Below are 22,664 nucleotides of genomic sequence, written 5' to 3'. Positions count from 1 at the left end.
TTAATGATTGTTTTATGGTTTATGATAAAGGTAGAAATCTCTGTGCAAAAAGGACAGGAGATCAAAGGGAATCACATCACATTATGACTCCTGAGACAGCTCGAAGACTTCACTTTTTGTGTCTTTCTCAGCAAGGCAAAAATTTGAGCTCCAAATGGAAGAAAGTAGAGCAGGATCCAACAATCGAATCATCATCAACTCTCTAGCAGAGTTACTATGGCAATGGCAGTGCTGCTGCACAGCATCTTCTGCTCTTCCCACTGATACAACAGCTTTCTAAACGGACAGGGGAAATTTCCACCGCACACGTGCCACGTGTGGCTCGCAGAAGGCTGCATGCTCAGGTGCCCTGTTTTCTACTGCATGAAACGGCAAATTTGGGGGATTAAAATACGTGATTTCCAATTTTCCATGGAAACGGTCTCGGAGTATTAGGGGAAGGTCCAGAATACATCCCCTCTTTTGAGCCTCAGGGAGGTGTATTCCAGTGTTTAGAAGGTATTTTGTAAGCACACAGCCTTTTTAACACGGGAATTTTAAGCATTTTTGCAAATATAACTATCTCACTCCTTTGAATTACAGATGTCTTGACAGTGCCAAGGGAAGGTGGTATCATTTTTTTGGCAGAGCATAGCTTGGAGCTCTACATAAGTAATGGATCTAATCCTAGCACCGGGTTAATAAATTAGTAATTGTAACTCGTTGTGTGTGTAACAATCAGTGTGACAGTGCTCACCAGTGTCCTCTTTCCTTTTGAGGGCTAGATGAATATGCATCACCTTTCCTATTATTGATGGCACATGCTCTGCACTGCACAAAAAGGACACATTTGCTCTTCATTATTTTTGAGACAGCATTTAATATGTACGCTCTAATAGCAACCAGAAGTTCCCTACAGGAATTGGGGCCCTTCATACAAAGCACACATGCAAAGGAAGTCTTTGCCCCAAAACACTCCTGATGAAAGTATTTTTGGCAGGTTCGCTAAATGCTTTAGGGAGATGTGTATATGGAACCTCGGGCGAACTCCACATTGAAAACTTCACCCTCCTTTTTTGTGGCCACGAGGTCCTAAACATGAGCTGACTGTGTTTGAACATGAGCCAGCAGTGTGCCCAGGTGTCCAAGAAGGCCAACGGCATCCTGGATTGTTTCAGGGCTAGTGTAGGCAGCAGGACCAGGGAGGTGATCGTCCCCCTGTACTCGGCTCTGGTGAGGTCGCACCTCGAGTACTGTGTTCAGTTTTGGGCCCCTCCCTACAAGAAGGACATTGAGGTCCTGAAGCCTGCCCAGAGAAGGGCTACGAAGCTGGTGAAGGGCCTGGAGCACAACTCCTATGAGGAGCGGCTGAGGGTACTGGGGTTGTTTAGTCTGGTGAAGGGGAGGCTCAGGGGAGACCTTATTGCTCTCTACAACTACCTGAAAGGAAGGTGTGGGGAGCTGGGGGTCGGCCTCTTCTCGCAGATAACTAGTGATAGGACTAGAGGGAATGGCCTCAAGTTGTGCTAGGGGAGGTTCAGGTAGGAAATGAGGAGACATTTCTTCTCAGAAAGAGCAGTCAGGCACTGGGATGGGTTGCCCAGGGAGGTGGTGGAGTCACCGTCCCTGGGGGTGCTCAAATAGAGGTTGGACCTGGTGCTCAGGGACATGGTTTAGTGGGTGACTGGTGGTAGGGTGATGGTTGGACCAGATGATCTTGGAGGTCTTTTCCAACCGTAATGATTGTGTGATTCCTTTCGGGCTATGCAGATGACACACACCCCTTGCATCCATTCCCAGCACTTTTTGGGGAGCAGATGCATGGAGTTCACACCTGCACACCGAGGGGCAGCAGGCTCAACCGCTGCCCTGCTGCCAGGCACGGAGGCAACACCCTCACACAGCAGCCACCTGCCCCGCCGCCTCAGCGCCTCCCCACGGCCCGCGGCCACCCAGCGCAGCCGCCCCGAGGGGCAGTCCCCGGCTCCAGCCCCACACCTGCCGCGAGTGCTCGGGGGGCTCGGCGGCGGCCTCGGGTCTTCCCCGAGCCCGGACCCGCCGTCCTCAGCCCCCCTGTGCGGCGGTGGCACCACGTGTCGGGGCGGGGAGCGGCGGGGCCGGGCCGGGCTCCGCCACCCGCAGCGCAGCAGCGGCCGCGGGAGGAGCGGAGGCGGAGGCGGCGGCGGCTGAGCGCGTCCCTCTCGCCCATGCCAGGTGCCTTTCCCCGGCTGCGCGGTGACTGAAGGCGCCATGGGGCCCCTGCGGGAGAGCGGCAAGGTGAGAGCCGGGCGGGACGGGGCTGGGGCACGGGGAGGGGAAGGGGGTGAAGGAGAAGGTGGAGGGGGGGGGGTAACGGGGCTGAGGGGCAGGGGGCGCCGCGGTCCTTGCCGGGGGGGAGCCGGGCTGCCCCCGCCGGGCTGCTCCCGCCGGGCTCCCCCCACCCCCGGGGGCGGAGGCCGCTGGCTGCCCGCCTCCGCGGGCGGCGGAGGGCCCTGACGGCCGGGGGGGGCTCTTCCTTGCCGAGAAAGGAGCAGAAGGCGCAGCCCGAGAAGGAGGCGTCCCGCAGCCGCATCCCCCGCCTCGTCCTCCGGCCGCAGTACCAGCAGCAGCACCAGCACCAGAAGGTGTCCCCCGCCTCCGAGTCGCCCTTCTCGGAGGAGGAGAGCCGGGAGTTCAACCCGCCCAGCTCCTCCGGAGGCTCCGCCAGGACCGTCAGCAGCAACAGCTTCTGCTCAGGTACCGGGGCTCCCGCTGCTGGTAGGGGGGAGCCGCCGCCCCCCCATTCCCTGCAGAAACCCGGTGGCTGTGCCTCGAGTACGCGAAGTGCCCGCAGAGGCACCAGGTGTAGCCCACCCGGGGTCTGAGGGCTCTGTTGTCCACTGCCAGTGGGTGTGCTGCCGCAGGGTGGTTGCCTAAAGAGGAAGATTTGCCTTAAAACCTGCAGCGGCTGGCTGAGGAATCCTGAAAAGCCCATAAACCAGAGAGCCTCTGCCTGTGAGATGGGGCTGCTGCTGGTAAAGGTATCAGGCGTGGGTCAGATGCCGTAACTCGGCGTGTTTTGGGACGCCGAGCTCCCAGCGTGGACACGGTGTGTCAGCGAGGTTTCCATCTGGAAGTTAACTTGGAGGATTGGGATCATTCAGGCTGCTCCTGGCCAGCGTGCAGCCAGCCATGAGCTGGGCACGGTGCCCCCTCTGAGCAGGGGGCAGTGGCCGGGTGATGTATCAGGAGGAAGCTAGGGCTCCCTGGCTGTACACCACAAAAGTGTCATTTGCTGTCCCAAATGAGTGTCATTTGCTCTTCAAAATCCCTGTATGGCAGGGACTGTTTGATGTTCCACATTTGTCATGTGTGGAGTTGAGCACAATTGAAGTCCCTCATCCAGCAGGGAGTGACTCAGATGCTTACTAGCCGTGAGTAATCTTTCAGCTCAGTGAAACGCTTCGCCCTGTGTGAGGTTATACACGTGGATAATGGCTTGGAGGGTCAGATCATGAAGTCCTCGGGTACTGGATGCATGTGGTAGGTCCAGAGATATTTTGGTGACTGAAAATTAGTTTTTAATTGTTGGTAGTTTGGAAAGTATAACATTCTCCATCTAGCTAAAACTCCCAAATTATAACAGACACTTTTTAATGCTTAATTTCAGAGCAAGTTTCTGAATTTTCCCTTTCTTAATGAATAAAGTGTTGAAGTTACCAGAGGTTTTCCTGAGGATGATCAGAAATACTCCCATTTATCATTATCTTCACATTTACTTCTTCTAACAAAAAGCAGTACCTCTAACACTGCGTACAGTGAATTTTCCTAGATGTGAAACACAATATCTGTGTCTGATTCCAATAATTCCTTCTCAGCTTGGATAGATTTTGCAATTCAGGCTCAGCAGAGTGGTCTGTTTGGTTATTGTTTACTGAACAATGCAGATTGTTAAACAAACAGCTACTTGGGTCAGGAGACCGCTAAAGAATTTTTCCCACGCCTTGTGGATCCCTCCACCTCACCTGTGTGAGTTTGCTTGTTCCCTCCTAAGAAATTAAGATGTGAAATTATTAGAAGCTTTCTAGAAATATATTATTTTTATGATCTCTTCCAAGTGGCTGATCTTTTTCCTGTGCGTTAACGAGGCTTTCATCTTGGTTGCTGACATTTTGATGTTCTTTTTTTTTTCTGATATCCTTTGGGTTTGCATCATGTTCAAATCCACTCAAGGTAGTGCTGCCAAAGCAATATCCTTGCTTTCCCACAAGGCTATGTAGGCTCAATTTCTTGAGTCCCCACAGCAGCTCTGTATTTACCTTGGGTGTACCAGATCTCATGGATTGGCAGTGTTCGTGGAGGTGTTCGAATGCTATGCCATTCTCTTAGCCTTCCTCTTAAGTACAGCTGGTCACATTTTTATCTCTCTGTAATTCATCTTTCCTTTTTCAGTGGATACTTCATTGGTTTAGTTTGGTATTATTTTTTTTCCTATGCTAAGAGCTTTGTGCTCTCAAGCTACCTGCAGCACCCAGTTACATGCCACTCAGTTTGACTGCTGCGATTCTTTAAAACTTACTGAGCTGAGGATCAGTCATGATCAGATCACTGTCTTCCATCACAGGACATGTTTTTGTTGTTAATGCATTTGGTGGCTTTTTTTTTTTTTTTTTTTTTACCGTGATGCAGGTATAATAAGTCATTTACTTAATTTCCTCATTCTCTGATGTCTCTTTGCTGTCCTTCACTTATGATCCTTCCTTATAATCATACAGCTAATTTAGATTGAAATTCCCCGGCAGCAGCAGCAGATGGCTGCTGGTTCCTGTTCCTGGGGAGGGGATGGAGAAGAGCTGTGTGGAGAGGTGAGTGGAGAGGCTGCAACCTCCAGCCAGCATCTTCATCTTACTCAAAAGTGACATGCAGCAAGTGCTGCAATGAAATTGTCAGGTAATGTTTCTGGAGCAGGAAGGGTGAGCAGATGAATAATGTGTCGAATGTTAGCATGTGTATGTGAAGCTCAGGAGCATTTGGATAAATGCCTTTTTTATAAATTCTGTAGTGAGCATTGAATGCCAGAAGTTTCATGATAAGCAGCAGGTAGTGTATAATTCCTTACCTCTTTCCTCTTCTCTTGAGAAGTTGCTATCTACCTTTCTTCCCTTATTATTGACACTAAATGGTTATGATAAGTTGACTTCTTTTTTCCCCAGTAGAACTGATTTTTCATCCTCAGTCCGCATGAATATGTATTTCCTGCTTGATTCCCTAGAGCTTCTGGCATTGTCCATTTTCCTGGTGTGCTTACATTGGTCCCAGTCTATAAAAGAAGGCTTGGAGTTCTTTCTAAATGAGAGCAGTCTTGTAGTTACCAATAATGATGTTTTAGGTAGGCAAAGGACAGGAAAATAAAAGGGTTGAGAACTTTTGGGAATTGTCATGATTTTGCGAGTATAGTGGAAACAGCAAAAAGTACCACTCAGCAATAGGCAAAAGATACTTCATTTTTTTCTGCTTAATATCTTATGAACAATTTGTTAGTTCTGGCTGAGATAAGTTTTAAATTTGCATGATCAGCTCCCTCTTAGTCTTATATGACCAGATCAGAGACTTGGTTGTTTGTGTTGGTCAGGTTTTTACAACTGACTTTGTGTCAGTTTTGCTTTGTAAGACTGCATGAACCATGGTAAGACCGTTAATCCATTTTGCCTCTGATATTCCCAATGAAATATATTTTCAGTATTCCTTGTTTATACCAAATGGCACTGGATGCTCTCTGAACATTTTGTGTGCAAACTGAGTCCCTGCATCGTTACTCACTGAGTGCAATCCATCTTTAAAATCTTAGCGCATCTGGGGTCCTGTTTGTCATCTGATACTGGAGCGTTTCTCTTCCTTCAACCTCTGCTCTCCTCTGGCTTGGCCGTCAGCCACAGAGCGCGCATGTTAAGTGATGAGAAAACATTCTCCCAGCAGCTTCATCTGGCTCAACTGCTACTGAGTATTTCCCCATGTCATGCATGTTTTCCTCATAACTTCTGGCTTTGGAGCTGCTGTGCACCCTTACCTTGTCAGTCGGAGGAGAGTGTGTTTTTAAACATCACAAACACACAATTCACTCAGAGGTCCCTGGCCTAGCAGCTGCTCTGAGATGGAATGAGGCTCCCTTTGGTACTTGCCGTTGCACTGTTTGCCTTACAAGAAATAGGATACTGAGGGTGGGGTGTTATCCTTGATTTTTGTGTACACATCCTTTTGATACCAAGCGAACCGCCTGTTGGTTGGACTGAAGGCAGCCTGGAAGTGCTAAGCTCAATGATAGCCTGCTTAGCTTTCAGTTCTAAAAGAAAGTTAGTTTGGGCTTTTCTTTTTTTCTAGTTTCTGCCTCTGAATAGCTTAGATTTTGAATTTCTTATTCAAAAGAGTGCTTAGAGGCGACCTTTTTAACGATGCTCAGCCTCCCCTTCAGCCTGTTCCCAGAAGCCAGCTGGCTGAGTTTCTGCAGATAATGCAGCAGTACTTCGTTAACTCAGATACAGCTTTGCAAGAAGCACTTGCATATTTAATAATCAGTCCAGAAAAGACTTCATGAGCCAGAGGAGCTGTGCTCTTCCAGTAGCAAACCCTTCCTCCTTTCTTAGGCTTACCTGCAGATCATCTCAGTAGTTAGACTATGTAGTGCTGCAGGCCATTGAAAAAATAGGGTTACTGTGTATGAGTGATTATGATTCACTCCACCAGAGCTTTCAAAAATTGGAATTTGGAGTTTAAGGTTCCTTTTTTTTTTCCCTTTTTTTCTTTTCCTTTCAAATTTCAAGATCCGGGTTCAGTGTTTATTTCATTTTTTTTTTCTGGTATAAAGATCTTAAAAAATATATATATATTGCTCAAGTTTGTAGTGTGATAGGCATGTTCAGGTGATGTGCCAGCATTGTGTACCCTGCTTAGCGGCTCATACACATGTCCACTTGAACTTGGAGTTTATTTGCCAGTGGGCCCAACTGTTGAGGGATGCTGAGACTGAGTTCACGGTGCGTATGTCAGAAAAAGCGTGTAGCTTAAGCCAACAGGCTTATTAAAATCAGTGTGGATGCACTACCCATGTTGCTAGCCACATGGCAGGGGAGCTGGGCATTTGTACAAGTGCACTGAACCTGTGTTGCTGGACAAACACCTGTGTACCTCCTGTGACTCTACTAAATCACTCCTTTGCTAGAGCACTGGAGTAGGGTGTACCATAAACCAGCCCTGGAGGCTGCAATACACCTGGAGGTGTATTTAAATATAGATTTCTGAATAGAAAGATAGAGGAAAATACATTTGCAGTATTTTAACAAGTCAATAGATTAAGGCATATACAGCACTGGGATAAATTACTTAAATAGTTACCGTACTATTGATATATATACATGTATGTGTGTATATATAAATAATTACCCCTGTTATTTATGTATATCTGAATGGATATATGTATTTATGTATTACTATGGAAACAGTGAACTGTCCCATTCTTTTTGTTTCTTGTTACATGAAGAAATATTCTGTTTAAATAATTCCTTATTGGCTTGTTTATTTGTTTTGTGTTCTTTTTACTTGGTGTTCCTGAATTGAAGAGAACACTTAGAAGTGCTCAAATGTCTGATACTGAAAGCTGGCTCCTCTTTTCTGCAGTCCTTTGTGCTACACTTTTGCACAGTGCTTTTGCCATTTTTTCAAACTTCTGAAGCAGAGCTGTTCTCCAGGGATTTTGATTGCAGCACTCTGTAAGGCAGTGTAGCAATCACTGTGATATTAATTTTCCAAAAACCATCAAAACAAAATCCACTTTTAAAAATGCACGCATGGCCTCTGCATAAGGGCAGTGCTGGTGACATGCCTCCTTTTCTCACTGCTGTTTCCCTGGAGATTTTCCCGCTGGGCCAACGTACGTGCAATAATTTATTATTGCTTCGTATTGTTAGCCACCATTTCTGTTTCTGTGCAGCAGAAATGGGTTCCAAACATGGAAGTGAGAAAAATGTCTAGGTACTAAAAGCAAAGCCTGCCTGTTCCTCCATTTTTGGCTTTTCCTTTCGCCCCTTTCAACTTCCCTGTTTATTCCCTCTTACTAAGGAACTATCCTTTTGTGTCTGTGCCACACAACAACATCTGGAAGCCAAAATATTTGACCTTTTGAATGTTTGTTGTCACCTTTTTATGTATCTGTCAGCACTGTGAGCCATTAAATCCAGACCGAGAGCCTCCTGAAGTCAGCAGAAGCGTCCCCATTGTCCCTGGGACATTTTGGATTGTGTCCTGAGAACACTTTGTGCTGCACCCTTTCTGGTAGCATTTGTCACAGTGTGCTGTGTACTATGATGACTATATTGACTTAATTCTAAGCTATATAGTATGTTTTCTTCACCACCAGCACATAATCTAATCTTTTTCCTTTAACATAGTTTTCACACAATTTTGTATTGAGTTGAGTGGTGCCATGCATATTGAAGAACACCACAACTTGAAGCAGAAATGAAACTTATATCAAATCACACATCTTTGATTTCTTCTTTATTAAAGGAGTCTTGATACTTCAAAAGAAATTCTACTTAATGCATTCTAACCGTGCATTTATAGGGTTAGTATATGTCCTTGAAATCTTGCAGCAGTGTTCTGACATGTCAGTGGGACCTGGAGTGATGCTAGATGCCAGTCTGAGTTTGGTATCAGTTAAAAAAATAAATAAAAAATATGTAAAGTATATATACAATAACAATATATGTGGCTTCCAGGCACCACCAGAAGGTAAACAGTGCAACTGTATGAGGTGATGTTGAAGCTGCAAGGGGCACATTCATGAGCTGCCAGCCACGGAGGAGACAGAGCTATGTGAGAAGGAAGGAGTTTAACATTTCATGCTGTCTGAGGAACAGTTACAAATTTCTGTGTGGTCTGTTTAATACTTTTCTTTCCAAAATCAGTCCCTTCAAAACTGGATAGAATGTTTGTTGTTTCTTCCTTTGCTGCATAGTGGAAATAAACACACACACAAACCCATCTGTACATGTTGCACATGATGTTCATGTGAAATGGGCAATGTTACTTACATTTGGTGCAGTCAAGGCTCCCAGCAGTGGTTCCAACTATTGGCCTCACAAAAGGTTATTGAGGTCTACGAAACTGCTTAAAAATCTACCAGACTGCCAAGACTCTTTTTTCTCTCTTTTTCAGGTTCTTTGCTTTCCTCATCTTTAAAATTTTTCTTAAAAATTTCCAGTCCTTTATCATGTTAAACACCTTGTCCAAATGTTTTCTGTGATGTGATACCAAAGCCCCAGGCGCTGTGCTATTGCTGACCACAGTGTTCTAGTAACAGTGCTATTTTTATTGATATTTTTACTAGTAGGCATCGATGCTTTTGTTCTCTAATACCGATGCCATTAGCTGTGCTATAAATGTAATGACAAAGTCCTCTTTTCAGGTGGTTTCCCAGAACTCACGTCAGTCCTGCTTATTAGAGAAATGTTCAAATATAATGAAGATTAGCAAAGGCATCGTTTGCTGCCATAGTCAATTAAAATTTGCTGCATGAGTATAACAGCTATTGTCAGTCAAATGTCAAGAGCTGATATCTTTAGGGACATGTTTATGGAAAATACTACATGGTAAAAGATGCCCAAGCTTTAGGAGCTCTAGGTCCATCTTCTTTCACCTTGGTCTCCCATCTCCTGCAGAATGTGAGCCTGTTAGCATTTGTGCCACGTGGTGAGCAAGCAGAGGGAGCCTCTTGCTGAAGGCAGTGGGCAGTTTGTGTGCCTCTGGGTGTGGTGGATGCAAGCACAAAGTGACTGGCAAAGAGCAGACATCATGGTTGTCTGTATGCTGGTGATATGAACATAAGCAACAGCGAAGAGGAGTTGGAGGTGTTTGGTCTTGATTTTACCTACTTCACTGCTGGGTTAGGTTTTGCAACTAGAACATTAAAACAGCTTGAAAGATGGACTGGGAAAAAAAAAAAAAAAGGTTCCCAGCTGTGGAATATACACAAAATGTCAAGGAGAAGTATGATCCTGAGCATGTAGTTTGTCCAGGATCATTTAGCCCAACCTCTTCTCCAAGGCAGGGCTGTTGCCAGCACTACATCACACCAGCCACAGCGTTAAGTATCAGAACCTTGAAAACTTCCAAGGACGGGAGTTGGCACAACCTCGCCAGGTTACCTGAGGGGGTGCTGGAGCTGTTAGCCTGCCTTCACACACGGGCGAAGTGCAGCACAGTTCATTCAAGTTTGTCTGCAGAGCCAGAGAGATTAGATGTGGAATTAATTTGCTTAGCAGGATTTCATGTAAGTAGGCCTTGTCAGATAAACCTCCTCTCTTTTTTTGAACAGGCCTATAGCTTTGGTTGCTCTTCTCTTCTGCTTTAGTATGCTTGATTTCTGGTAAGACATCTGCCTTAGAAGCACATGATATTAAAATTAATGTTATTAAATATAGATTTAATCCAGTAAATCTTAAAAATGTAAAATGAATTTAGGATTGATCAGAAGGACCAAAACTAACATTTGTAGGGTTCTACGACCAGGGAAGTTATTCAATACTTTTTTCAAGTCTGTGATATTGTAAAAATCTGCCCTGGTTTGCAGGTGACAAATTGTTAGCAGCAGATGACTAAACCTCAGTGATATATTCTTTAGTGTCTACCAGCAACTTTCATCACTGTATAAAATACTCCTGTGTTACAAGACCCATGAGAAGAGCAAAACAACCCTTAGGGGGTTAAAAAATTCAGGGCAGGCCGTCAGAATGGGAGGTTATCCTGAACAATTCTGAAATAGCCTCGGTGGCTCATTGGCACTGACCAGCTCACAGCACAGCGTGTTCGCAGAGCCACGGCTCCAAGGACCTACAGAGCCCCGGATGAGCAGAAAGGAAACTGTCAGGTGAAAGGCAGGGTACAGGTTGTGCCTCAGTGCACTGGTAAAAGTTCATTAGAGTCCTGTGTTTAATTCTGAAATGCACAGTGCTTGGTGGAAATGCAGAATGGGGAGAGTGTGAACATCGATCGAGGTAACCTAAAGAGAAGATGCACACATGAACAGGAGCAAAGAGGTCCGGTAGGGGTCAGACAGCATAAACTTGTAAAAGCACACAACTAGATCTGACAGCTAGGAGTGAAGTGAGGGGTTCCACAGAAAAAGTGAATTAATTAGCTGGAAGGATTAAATAAGGAGGTTGTGTATTGTTGCCACATATTTCTTGAACATCTTAGGAAAAGGCATTATTTTTCTAAAGGCTCTAAAGCACATTGCAATGGAAATCGTATATCCTCTGTGCCTAACAGATCAGAGAAAAATATAATGCATGGTGCTAAAGTCTGTGAGAACAATTTTTTTGTCAATTGTTAGAGTATTATTGCCAGTAACACTCTTGTTTATACTCTGACTTTAATATTTGAAAGTTAGTCAGTGCATGCAAATGTCAGAGCACGCTGAGTAACTTCCCCCATGTTTGTGTGAGGAGGCACTATCCCATGTTTGGCTTCGAAACTTGGCGAGTGCATCTGATCTGGGAGAGGGGTTAGACACTGCTTCAGTGATGAAATCCAGCTGATGGTCAAAGGGAAAAGCTACTTCCAGAACGCTCTTGGGAGGCCGCTGTGAAAAAAAAAAAAAGACACCATGAGTATCGCTAGGAAAGCAGTGCAAGTCATGTGTTATTTATGCGTTTTCCTTCTGTCTATCAAGTAAATAACACAGGCAGGATTACTGGTATTGGCTTTCACAGCAGATTTCGCCAGCTTTCTCTCTGCTGACCCCAGTACTCATGCCTGAGAAAGGAAATCAAATGTATGTATGGTCCTGAGAGCTGAACCTGAAATCCTTTCTGGGGCAATACAAGTTATCAGACTGGATCTTTTGCTGATGTTGCTGAAAACTGTGTTCCCACCCTGCCTTCAGTAGAGGGTAAGCTCCACTGTGTGCTCGTCCGCTCCTGTTTCCCCATACCCAGATTTGGAAACAGGTTCCTGATCTCGGCGTGTTGCTTGGCAGGTTGGGGTTTTCACCTCCTCCCCTCTGAGCTGTCAACAGGGTTTTCGGAGGAGCCTAGAGGTATGGGGAAAGTCTTGGTTCCCCAGGACCTCCACTGCATCCTTCCTCTTGGGGAAGAAGGGGTGTGCGCTGTGGCAGTGGGCAGGGCAGGCTGTGTGGGACAGAGGGTGGCTGAATATAAATAAATAGCTCCTTAAGGCTTCACTAGCAGGAAGAAACAAAGGTAAGTGCAGGCGGTTTGCCCTGCACTGAGGAGCTGGGTGGCACCCCAAGGACTTTTCCTTGTAGCAGAATGACGAGGTGCAGGCTGGTGGGGAGGTGTAGCACAGCCTCTGCAACCCGGCCTTTGGTGGTGAGCTCCCGTGTTTCACAGGCAGCTTTTCCTTCCCGTGATAGTAAATGTTTTGATTCTTTAAAAAGCACTGCAAAAAGCTGACACAGAAAAATGTTTGTCAGCAGCATGGAAAAAAAAAAAGGAAATATTATAATTTTGTTCATGTTTCTGGCTAATTCTGTGTTTGTATTTCTGTAGAAGGAGTAGAAGTTACACATTACATTAAAAATACCAAACTGTCAGGGAAAACAGAGTACAATAAAATCATTAATTTCCTTCAGTTGGAGTGGGAACGCTCACCTGGTTATCAGTGTGGCTAAAGGTCGCCAGCAGTACAAGTAGAGAAGACCTATTGTTCTTCATGCCATTTGTTCCTTTAATAAGTGCCCTGCTGCAACAAAAACTGTAGTCCTTGAGCATAAAATGAGGAGATGGCATCTGGCATTGTCTGCTCAATGCAACCAGTGTGATAGCAGCAGCAGTGGTAGGGAGGCTTGTAATTAAAATATTTATTTTTGTACGCTTTCTTTAGCCACCCTATTGTCTTATCTCAGAGATGGTTTTACATATTTGTCTTCTAATGCTGCAATTCTTAATGCTGCAGCTTAGGTTTTCATTGTTTTGAGGTTTTATCAGTTCTGAGGTTCTTCAGGTGGGATCTTTATATCTCCGGGTGTCATATGTACATGAGGTTTCCCATATAAAACACATCCATAAGGCCTGCAGAATCTGCTCAGTAATTGCAGTGATTTTTTTTTGGTGGCTGATGTAACTAGTTTCTTTCTCAGTCTTTTGTTTTTTAAACACAATATTAGGAAAATAATGCTACAAAGAGAAGCATCTACGTGCTTCTTAAGGCTGTAAGGAAAAATAAACTCTGTGAACATGCACTTTATCATAAATATGTTTGATTATAAATATTTGTATGCTGCTGAAGAGAAGACACTTTGGGCGTAGCTAAAGGAACTGCTTAAATACAGTTCAAAAGCTCACGGCCCCGCTGATTCACTCCCCTGCAGATAGCAGTCGTATGGCCTGCAGAAGAGACTCTGAACCCTTGTGAAAAGGAAAGGGGCACGGACCTGAGAGGAAACTGCTTTCTGTCTTCTGTGTGTTGAGTTCTATCGTGGTGTTGATATGAATGGAAAGGATGAGAAGTAAACATGGGCCGTGCATTGGACAGCACTGCTTCAGTCAGTGTCAGTGTGGGCTGAAATGGGTGGGCAGGAAACCTTCCTTGAGTCTTCTCTTTGCCATTATTTCTCTAGGGCCTGGCTCTGAACCACAGATGTCAGTAGCAAGATGCCAAAAGGAGCTGCTTGCAGGCTTAACTGAGCTGGAGGAATGAAGTACAATTAAGCAGGATGAGGTGTTCGCACCGTTACTCACCTTTGTGCCTGGGGAGCTCATTCTCAGAATGGGCTTGGCTCCTCCTGTGGCTGGCATCTTTTGTGGCAGGTTGCATGGGTGTGGGCAGCAACACCTCCAAGTGCTGGCTGTTCTTCTGTGTTGCTTCGTGTTACAGGCACTGGACAGGCAGCACTTCTGGGTAACCTGCTTGGCGCTGGGGGCACAACGTGGAGAGAAGGGGGGCAGAACTTTTCAGCAGGTGAAGGTAGAGAGGTCAGACACCATGGAAACGCTTTCACATGGAAGGTTGCAGATGTTTTACTGTACTGAGGGAGCAATAGTTAATGGTAGGAAAAGCTTCTCTTTGCTAGGAAGGGGGCTGAAGGGGGTTAAACTTTTTTTTTTACCTGATAAACTTACAGTCATGGGCTGACTAAGCAGGCTACCCATGCAAAGCTCGTTGCAAGATCAGGCTTGACCTAAATTAGGAACAGGATGGAAGTGGTAGGTGCAATATGGTCATGCAAATCGCAGGTACTTCTTTGAGTTTCTTGTTAGACAAAGGTAATGCACTGGGAACTGCGTGCAATTGCATTAGTAAGATGGCAGCTTTCATTTTGTCCTGGGAAAGAACAAACAATTACATTGCTCCAGGAGAGTGAATATTCATGGCTTCCCAGTGTCAGGGTAGTGTGTTTGTTTTTGTTGTCTGTCTCTAAAACCACCGTGACTTTTACAAGAGAGGTGATTATTCAAGAGGGATTTAGGTGAAGGCCAGGGGGTGGGGGTTGATGTGTTGGTTTCATCTCGACTCTGACATTTTACTTTGCATTTCATTGTTAAGAGCTGCAGTGTTTGTATTTCTGGAGATCAGAAAAGCTGCTCTGTTCCAAACAGTGATTGCTGGTGTTCCCAGCATGGGTGTTCCCTCAGAAGAATTCTGCTTTAAACAAAAGCAGTCTGTGTGTAATGCACCCTTTTCAGAAAGAGGTAGCAACACACATCCACTCGTTAAGAATGAAGGAGCACGGTCATCACGCTCACTTTAAAAGAAATTAAAAAAAAAAAAAAAAAAAAAAATAAACATTTATTAATTCCAGTTAAATGAAAACCTTGACTTTGTACATACAGACAGATAGTTGTAGTTGTGTGGACCTATAGTTCTATCAGTAGATCTTTCTCTTGTTCAGATAGGAACATACCTCGAAGGAACATGTGTAGCCCGTGCTTGCTTGTCATCCAGTGTGCATGTAGTGGTACAAACCTTTCTCATGTCTTATGGACATTTCTTAATGTTCATGTCTCAGTATTCCATATCATCACCGAGTAAAAACAATTTATTATAGATACTAATTTTTATTGTGCAGCCCCTGATTTTATCAGGCTTGGTGAAACAAGCACCATTTCAGACCACCATAAGGTATCCAAACCTTTTAAACAAATGGGAGAAAATAATAGCTTCTCAGCAGGTTTCAGTGCCAAGGTTAGATATAACAAGACTGTAAATAGCTGTAGCTTTTTTTTTTTTTTTTTTTTTTTTTTAATTTTGCCAACTTCCTGTACTTGTTAGAAATTTTGTTGTTTCTCCTTTTCTCTTTAGATGACACTGGCTGTCCTAGTAGCCAGTCAGTATCTCCAGTTAAGACTCCTTCTGATGCTGGACACAGTCCAATCAGTTTTTGCACTGGTAGTGATGGAGACTTCTCCAGGAAGAAATTCAATGCAGGGACAATGAGTGAAGGAAACACACAGCTGGCTCGATGTAAGAAGGAAACAAAGACAAACCTTGTAAAGCCTGGTGAGTATAGCATAGTTCCTTTCACTTCTCTAATTACACTCTCTAATTGAATAGTACATCTACAGGTGTCCAGATGCTTTGTATTGTGCTGCCTGTGATCCAACTATTGCTGATAGTAAATAAAAAAGATAATTGGGTTCTTTCTTATGGAACCACCTGCAAGATTTGAAAATACTGTGGGTATTAGCTTCTTCATGGAAATAAAAATAATTGATGTCTTCACTTTCTTTTATGAGGGTGGATGATGATGTCAAATAACAACTGAAATGGATTTTATCCTGTTCCATGGTAATTGTACTCATATTTCACTGGCCAAAGATAAATTACTCTTTCTGTTGAAACAAAGAATTTTAGTCTTCTAATGTTGGTAGATTGATGGCTAGACCTTGCCTGAAGTTCATGCCATGAGGCTGTGATAACTCTCGGGATACAACATGTCAAATTGAGGCAGGATAATGGGCAGTATATATGTGGGGGTTATGCAGATGCAGCTCTGTAGTGTATTGTCTGAGTCAAGAGTGTGTCTCCCATTGCCTCAAGCTAATGGGCTACCTTAGACCACCAATTACATCAGCACCTGCTTGTCACACATCCAAGACTAAATATCCTGGTGTGTCACAGACGGCTGTAACTTTAACGAGTGGATATAAAATATTTTTGTGATTCATGTACAAGCAGCTCTGGATTACAAATGGCCAAGATATTTGAACTGTTATTTAATTAATCATGGAGACAGAGAGGGTGTTTTGACCCTGTGAAGAACCAGCTACAGAACTGACATGGTTTATGAGCTCAGGTACCTCATGGCTGTATTGTTTCCAGAGTTATTTTACCTCTGGAAGCAATTTAGACACTTTCAGGAGGAGTCATTCACATCTTCTAGCACCATTTTTCTGCAATTAGAAACAGTAGAGAATCTGTTGCAAAAACTCTTCGCTGGCTTAATCATTGAGAGGGGTGATTAAATCTGATTTATCACTATCCTTGCAAAGTTCTTCAAAGCATTTCGTAGCACCCATATTACTTGTGTGTTCTTGGTCTCCTATGATGGTAGATTATATTTCTTCAAGGTTTCTTTTCCACTAAAATAAAGGAACTTAATGCAAGTAGAATGTGGTGAATATTATATATGTCAGTCAAATCTGCAGCCATGGCTGTCACATCCATTTTATATGTGAATACAGATGCAGCTTGAGAAAATGCGGAAGAATTCTGAAAATTTATTCTACTGAGGAGTCCTATACACATGGAAAAGAGTTATCCACTTGTTTCAGTAAATTACTTAATTATTTTCAATTATTACACTTAAACTGTAATAGCGAGTTAATAGCCTTTCCGTTAATAGTCAGAAGTCAGCTTTGTTTTGCTTGATGGTACTATTTGAAATCTCTGAACTGACTTAGTTTAGATATTTTGAAAAATACTCTTTTTAGACCGTTCCTGTTTCAAATACTAGGCTTATCATAGATTCATCTAGGTTGGAAAAGACGTTGAAGATCACCAAGTCCAACCATCAAACTGACCTAGTGAGTCCCATCACTAAAGCATGTCCCTTAGTGTCATGTGTCTCTTAAATACCTCCAGCAGTGGGGACTCCACCACTTCTCTGGGCAGCCCGTTCCAGTGCTTGACCGCCCTCAACAGGAAGAAATTCTTCCTAATGTCTGATCTAAACCTTCTCTGGCATAATGTGGGACTATTTCCTTGTATCCTGTCACTTGTTACCTAAGGAAAGAAACTGATGCCGTCCTAGCTGCAACCTCCCTTGAGGTAGTTACAGAGAGCAATGAGGTCTGCCCTCAGCCTCCTCTTCAGACTGAACATCCCCAGTTCCCTCCGCCTCTCCTCCTAAGTCTTGTTTTCTAGTCCCTTCACCAGCTTTGGTTGTTCTTTTCTGCACATGTAGTCATGCTTGCCTCTCTTACCACCATCATCACTAAGTTGTTGTTGTTTTTAACTTCCTGAACAGACTTAGATAATTTTTTTGAAAAAGAGTGGAAGAATCAGTAAGGTTGTACAAATGTCTAAAAGACTGAAAGGGTGAAACAAAAGCGATCTGTTTAGAATTTTAATATGCCTATGGTTAAAAAAATAGCAAAGAGGAGTCAAAAACAACTTGCTTGGTTAGTTTACTGCTTGTGGATCTGTCTTTAGTGCTCCTTTGGGCACAGACGGATATACTGATGTCCTCATCCATTCACTTGAAGCTCATAACTTGTCATCTTTGTAGCTTCCTCTTAATTTGGCTGTTCTTGTAGGTAAACTATTCAGTAGGCATCAGTACCTTTGCACTGATCGATCTTGAAGTTTGGTAACTGATCTCTGGAATTCAGGCCTGTCATTCTTGGGGTCCATCAAAATCCTCTGAGCAGGAAGTGGGTCCCATCACTATCTCTTAGTTTCAAGTGGATCCAGTGCATTCCTGGTAACCGTTCTGTGCATGAATTTCATGTGCATGAGCCCACATGCAAAGAGAAGGCATTGTCTTGTAACAAAACACACAGGGAGTAATGGGAGCAGTACAAGGGAAGTAGTAAGCTGTGGGAGGAGAATAACAGCAATATACCCATGACATGCACAACCTGGTTCTATATACAGCTAGATCCCTCAAAGTACAGTGCAAAAAGTCATGCATAATATCTTTCTCTCTACCTTGAGTCCTTACTGATTTATGAAGATAATCTCTATGTAGTATTTATCTGAAATGCCTTGTGATAATGAGTACATAGCAGGAGCCAGACGTAAGATACAAAAATCTGGTCTACTAGTATCTTATGGATGATGTCTGCTGCTGCATTTCCATAAGCAAGTACATCAATCAGTGTGCACCTTCAAAATGCCTTGCCATTTTGCCGAAAATTTATCTGTTTCCAGGATTGTCTTCTTGGAACATGCTGAGTCTCAGAAGTAACACTCACACAAATATTTAGATAATTCAGGAAATGTCAGAGTGGGATAGCACTGAGAATGAACCCTTGGGACTTTTTTTTGGCTGTTCCCAAGCTTCAGTGCTTTTCTTTTACGCTAGCAGTATCACTTCATCTCTCTTTTCTACACTTCAGAATATGAAATACAACATAGCTTTCTTTTCTCTAACAGCCTCAGACATTGTTATATGGATCTAAGTCATACTCGGCTCTTGAAGTATTAACAAAGTAGGTTTGGATAGCATTCATAATTTATGTTGTTCGCATAGTGAACCGTATTTAATCCTGGAATGCATTATCATTGCATCTTGCTAAACCTCTGAAAGATTTATAATCATAAAAATGTTGTTCATTTGGGATAGTTGGTAATGTTTTTAATGTGCATTAAAACTGAATCATAGCAGTGTTATAGGTGAATTTGGCTTAAAATCTGTGACTGCTTTCCCAGGAAAGGATGGAGAGGAGAGGTAGGAACACGTAAGTGGATACATAACATTCACTTCAGGAGGAAGTTACGGACCTTTTAATTTCAAGATTTTAGAAGTTTTTCCCAGTTTTGGATGTGATTCATTTTTGCAATACTAAATACTAAGAAAACGCATTGCAGAAAGTGAACCAACAAAAGGGCACGGTAAGATTAATTAACACTAGACCTAGTTTGATGTCGTAATGGTGCGCTAAAACCTGCAGCTTCTGTAATAGAATAAACAGCAGCATAAACATTTCTACATGTCCACATTCTTGTTCTACTTACCCTGTGAAGATCCATCCTGAATTCCTGTACCTCACGTTCAGATCTTTTTAGGAATAGTAGGAAGTATTTTGTTTTCTTTGACAGTGTTTCTCGTTTCATCTCTTGACTTCTATATGATTGGTTAGTGCAAGGATTCAAAATCTAGACCTGCAAGCTGGAAGGTCATCATAAGCTTCCAAGGACATGTGGATAAAGAAAGGAATCATGAGCAAGAGTTGTGTCAATAGCTTTTCCAAGCCTTCTATGTTTAAAGTAACACAAAGCCGTGCTTACTTGCATTTCAGTGTCCATGAGCATCATAATTCGAGAATGGCATTGGATCAGCTGACTGTGTTCAGTGTTTCTGGTGAAAGTTCTGATCTTCTCTTGCTTGCTTTTGGTGCCATGGGCAGCCTTGATCCAGTCTATTCAATGAGCTAAGATGGTTGTTGGAGCTGCCTCTGAGATCCCGTTGAAGTGCTGATGGTTCACATGAAATTTTTAGGTTTTAAGATAAAATATTAAGACTTTCCCACACCCGTGCCTTTTGTACATTTAGGAGCCTGCACAGATTTATGCACAGCTGCACAAAAGGGGTCCTGGGTGAGCAGCAGTTAGGGTCAGCTTCCGAATCTTGTAAAGGCTGGCTGTTCGTCATTCACAGCTCGGTTCAGTAATAACCACTCCAAGTAGCAGCAGACTATAGAAAAAGCTTTTCTCTTTCACTGCTGATAAAATATTTGGCCATCTATTACTGGCTTTGGCTAAAACAGCAGTATTTTGGACTATGCTGCAGTTGAACTGCAATGGATTGTATTTCAAGAAAGGTCATCATTTCGAATTCAGGCATTAAAACTTCATTCTGTTCAAATCAACGGGAGAATCTCAGAGGCTTCTACCACTTAGAGCACCTACCATTGTTGGACTATAGGCAATGAGCACACATTAAAAAAGGTAGAATTCCATCTGAGCACAAGGAAACAGTATTTTTACTGTGACACTGATCAGACAGGTTGCCCAGAGATGTTGTGGAGTGTCCATCCATAGAGATATTCAAAACTCGGCTGGACACAGTCCTGGGCAGCCAGTTCCAGCTAAACTTGTGTGATCTGGGGGTCGGACTTCAAGAGTTGGATCTCAAGAGGTCTCTTCCAACCCCAGCGATTCTGTGTTGTGCAGACTTTTTTATCCCTTTAAATAGTGCATCACCCAGAACATTAGCTAAGTCATTGCAAGGCACAATTTGTGCTTTTCCTACCCTTCCACATCTGTGTATTACCATTCTGTTTATAATGAGTTCACAGAAATGAAAGAATACATAAAAGCAGTTTTAACAATCAAAATTCAATTACAATATCATTTAACTTTGAGCAATAGTAAGTAACGTCATACTCAGCATATGTTATCATTATGATCTTTCCTGCTTCTTCACAGTAAATTTGTCAAGTCACAAGTAAATGAGACTTGAGACAGAATGTCCTGGTCTGAACAGATTAATCTCAGAAGGTTTTAGGACTATTAGGATTTTCAGAAGGGACAGATGGAGTAGGCTATATTGGCCTTAAATTGGTTGTGAGTACTGAGTAGGTTTGCAGATGCTTTTTTAATCAGCATTAGAACTGATCAGAGTTAACAAATAGGAGACAAGGGGTATGACCCATGGCATTTGGGAACATTACAGTTAGAGTTAAATAACCCAAACAGATGAGACAGGAAATGCAAGTTGTGCTGTTAAAGCATCATGCCCTTCCTGCTGATCTTTTTGTGTTGTCTGATGTGTGAGCATTAGATTCCCAGGATACTAAATGTCCAGCAACTTACTCTTGGGGTTCATCCTGTCCAAGAACAGCAAGCTAATCCAATAATGTAAAATTAACAGGTAAGTTTATCCATATTGCTGCTCTACTTCCATGTGTATTTGTATGCTAAAAGCAGTCACTTTGGTAGTTTTAAAAGCAAAACATAAAAGGTCTGATTAAGCTTAATGTTACTGAAATCTGGCTGTATGGTTTTCCAAATCTTTTGTCAGCTCTCTCCCTCACTTCAGTAATAAGGTGGAAATAATAATGTCTGACTCCAACATGTTATATGTGCTTTACATTGAAAACAGATTAGTTGGTGTATGAGTTCTGCAAGAATTTTTTCTTAGAGGCATTTCTGGAAATCAGCTTCATTCTGAAGCACTTTACATTTCTGATTGCAGAATATAATGATAGGACTTCTCCGTGTTTTATCTTAGGAAGACTGATGAAATACTAGAAATACATGTTTTGCTGATGCATTTGTCCAACGACATTTTATTTTGTGTATGTGTGGCTATTGCACATTCTCTGTATCAAATTTGTGCAAGCAGTGGGAAAAATAATAGAACGGTTGTGCCCATTGTTCAGGAACAAAGGTACAGAATACAAAAACAAAGTTACAGAATGGGCTAACTCGAATAGATCCTATGTCATGCAGAGAGATTCATTGTTCTTTGTAACTGAGATCTACTTTCACCTCTCATGTAGAAATACTTTCTAAAATGCTGCTGGTCAACTGTACATTCTAAGACAAAGTCACCCTGTTAGGTTGTTTCAAAAATAAAATGACAAAAAAACCTGTATGTGGAGGTAGCAATTTGCCTTGACTGATTCCTCAAAATAAGTTGCTGTACTTCATTGTAAAAGCAGGATCACACAAAGGTGGGAGTGATGAGAAGACTGATGGCCTCACTATAATGTATATCTCTTTCTGTTGTGATTTATTTACCAGTATTTTATAACCACATTTCAGTACTGCACTTTTTCTAAAGGGGGAAATAAGTACGAACAAGAGGATGTCAAAGAACATTTAATTCAGTCACAAACACTGGATATGATCAGTGATTTGTGGCTGAATTTGTGACTGCGTACACCGTGCTACCATCCCGCAGTCAGTCAGAACTTTACTTGTGCAGTGAAGATGAGCAGAACCATTCTTCCATGCCTGGGAATATTCAAATAGTTCAATATGTGGCTGGTGTCAAGTGCATAAAATACTGAATCAGGAAATCATCTACACCTGATTCAATGTAATTTAAATAACTGGTTGTAGAACAAAAAAATGTTCTGAAGACAGGCTGAGTGAAGTAAGTTGATACCAAATGATGGAGCATCTTTCATATACTTGTTTCTTTTCTTACTCCATAAAGTATTTGGTTTAATAATAAACAGTCTCTTGATGTGGCCACGCTTATTTACATGTATAAAACATAAATTCTCTGAAGTGTGCAGAAGAGCTTCCAAGTGAGAAGAGGAAGAGCAAAAGCTCAGGTTCCTTGAGTCACGTAAACCTGATGAGGATGGCTCTCACATGAGCATTCGACTTCTAAGCAGCTCAATATTTGGCAAAGAACAGATACACAGTGGTCAATTACTTGCTTTTCTGGAGGGCTTTTCATCTGCTTTTTAAAACATGGCTTTGGCAATAAAATGAAGCAGGCAACTGAGCACATTTTGCCTTTCTCAGATATAAGTATGTGCTTCGATTAACTCACTTCTGTGCTGTACCTG

At 42.9% G+C, this 22,664-nt stretch overlaps 1 protein-coding gene across 1 annotated transcript in view; it reads left to right on the top strand.

Annotated features, from left to right (window-relative positions):
• The first annotated feature begins 2,149 nt into the window (after positions 1-2,149).
• Positions 2,150-22,664, top strand: part of SYBU (syntabulin) — a 39,769-nt gene continuing 19,254 nt past the window's right edge. Inside the window, exons 1-3 of the mRNA XM_032181868.1 lie at positions 2,150-2,256; positions 2,508-2,715; positions 15,274-15,471. Coding sequence (XP_032037759.1) covers positions 2,230-2,256; positions 2,508-2,715; positions 15,274-15,471 — 433 coding nt within the window. The 5' untranslated portion in view covers positions 2,150-2,229. The remainder of the gene's footprint in view (positions 2,257-2,507; positions 2,716-15,273; positions 15,472-22,664) is intronic.

The sequence above is a fragment of the Aythya fuligula genome, chromosome 2 (genome assembly GCF_009819795.1).
Source record: "Aythya fuligula isolate bAytFul2 chromosome 2, bAytFul2.pri, whole genome shotgun sequence".
Lineage (NCBI taxonomy): Eukaryota > Metazoa > Chordata > Aves > Anseriformes > Anatidae > Aythya > Aythya fuligula.
This window is presented reverse-complemented; position numbering and strand designations above follow the sequence as displayed.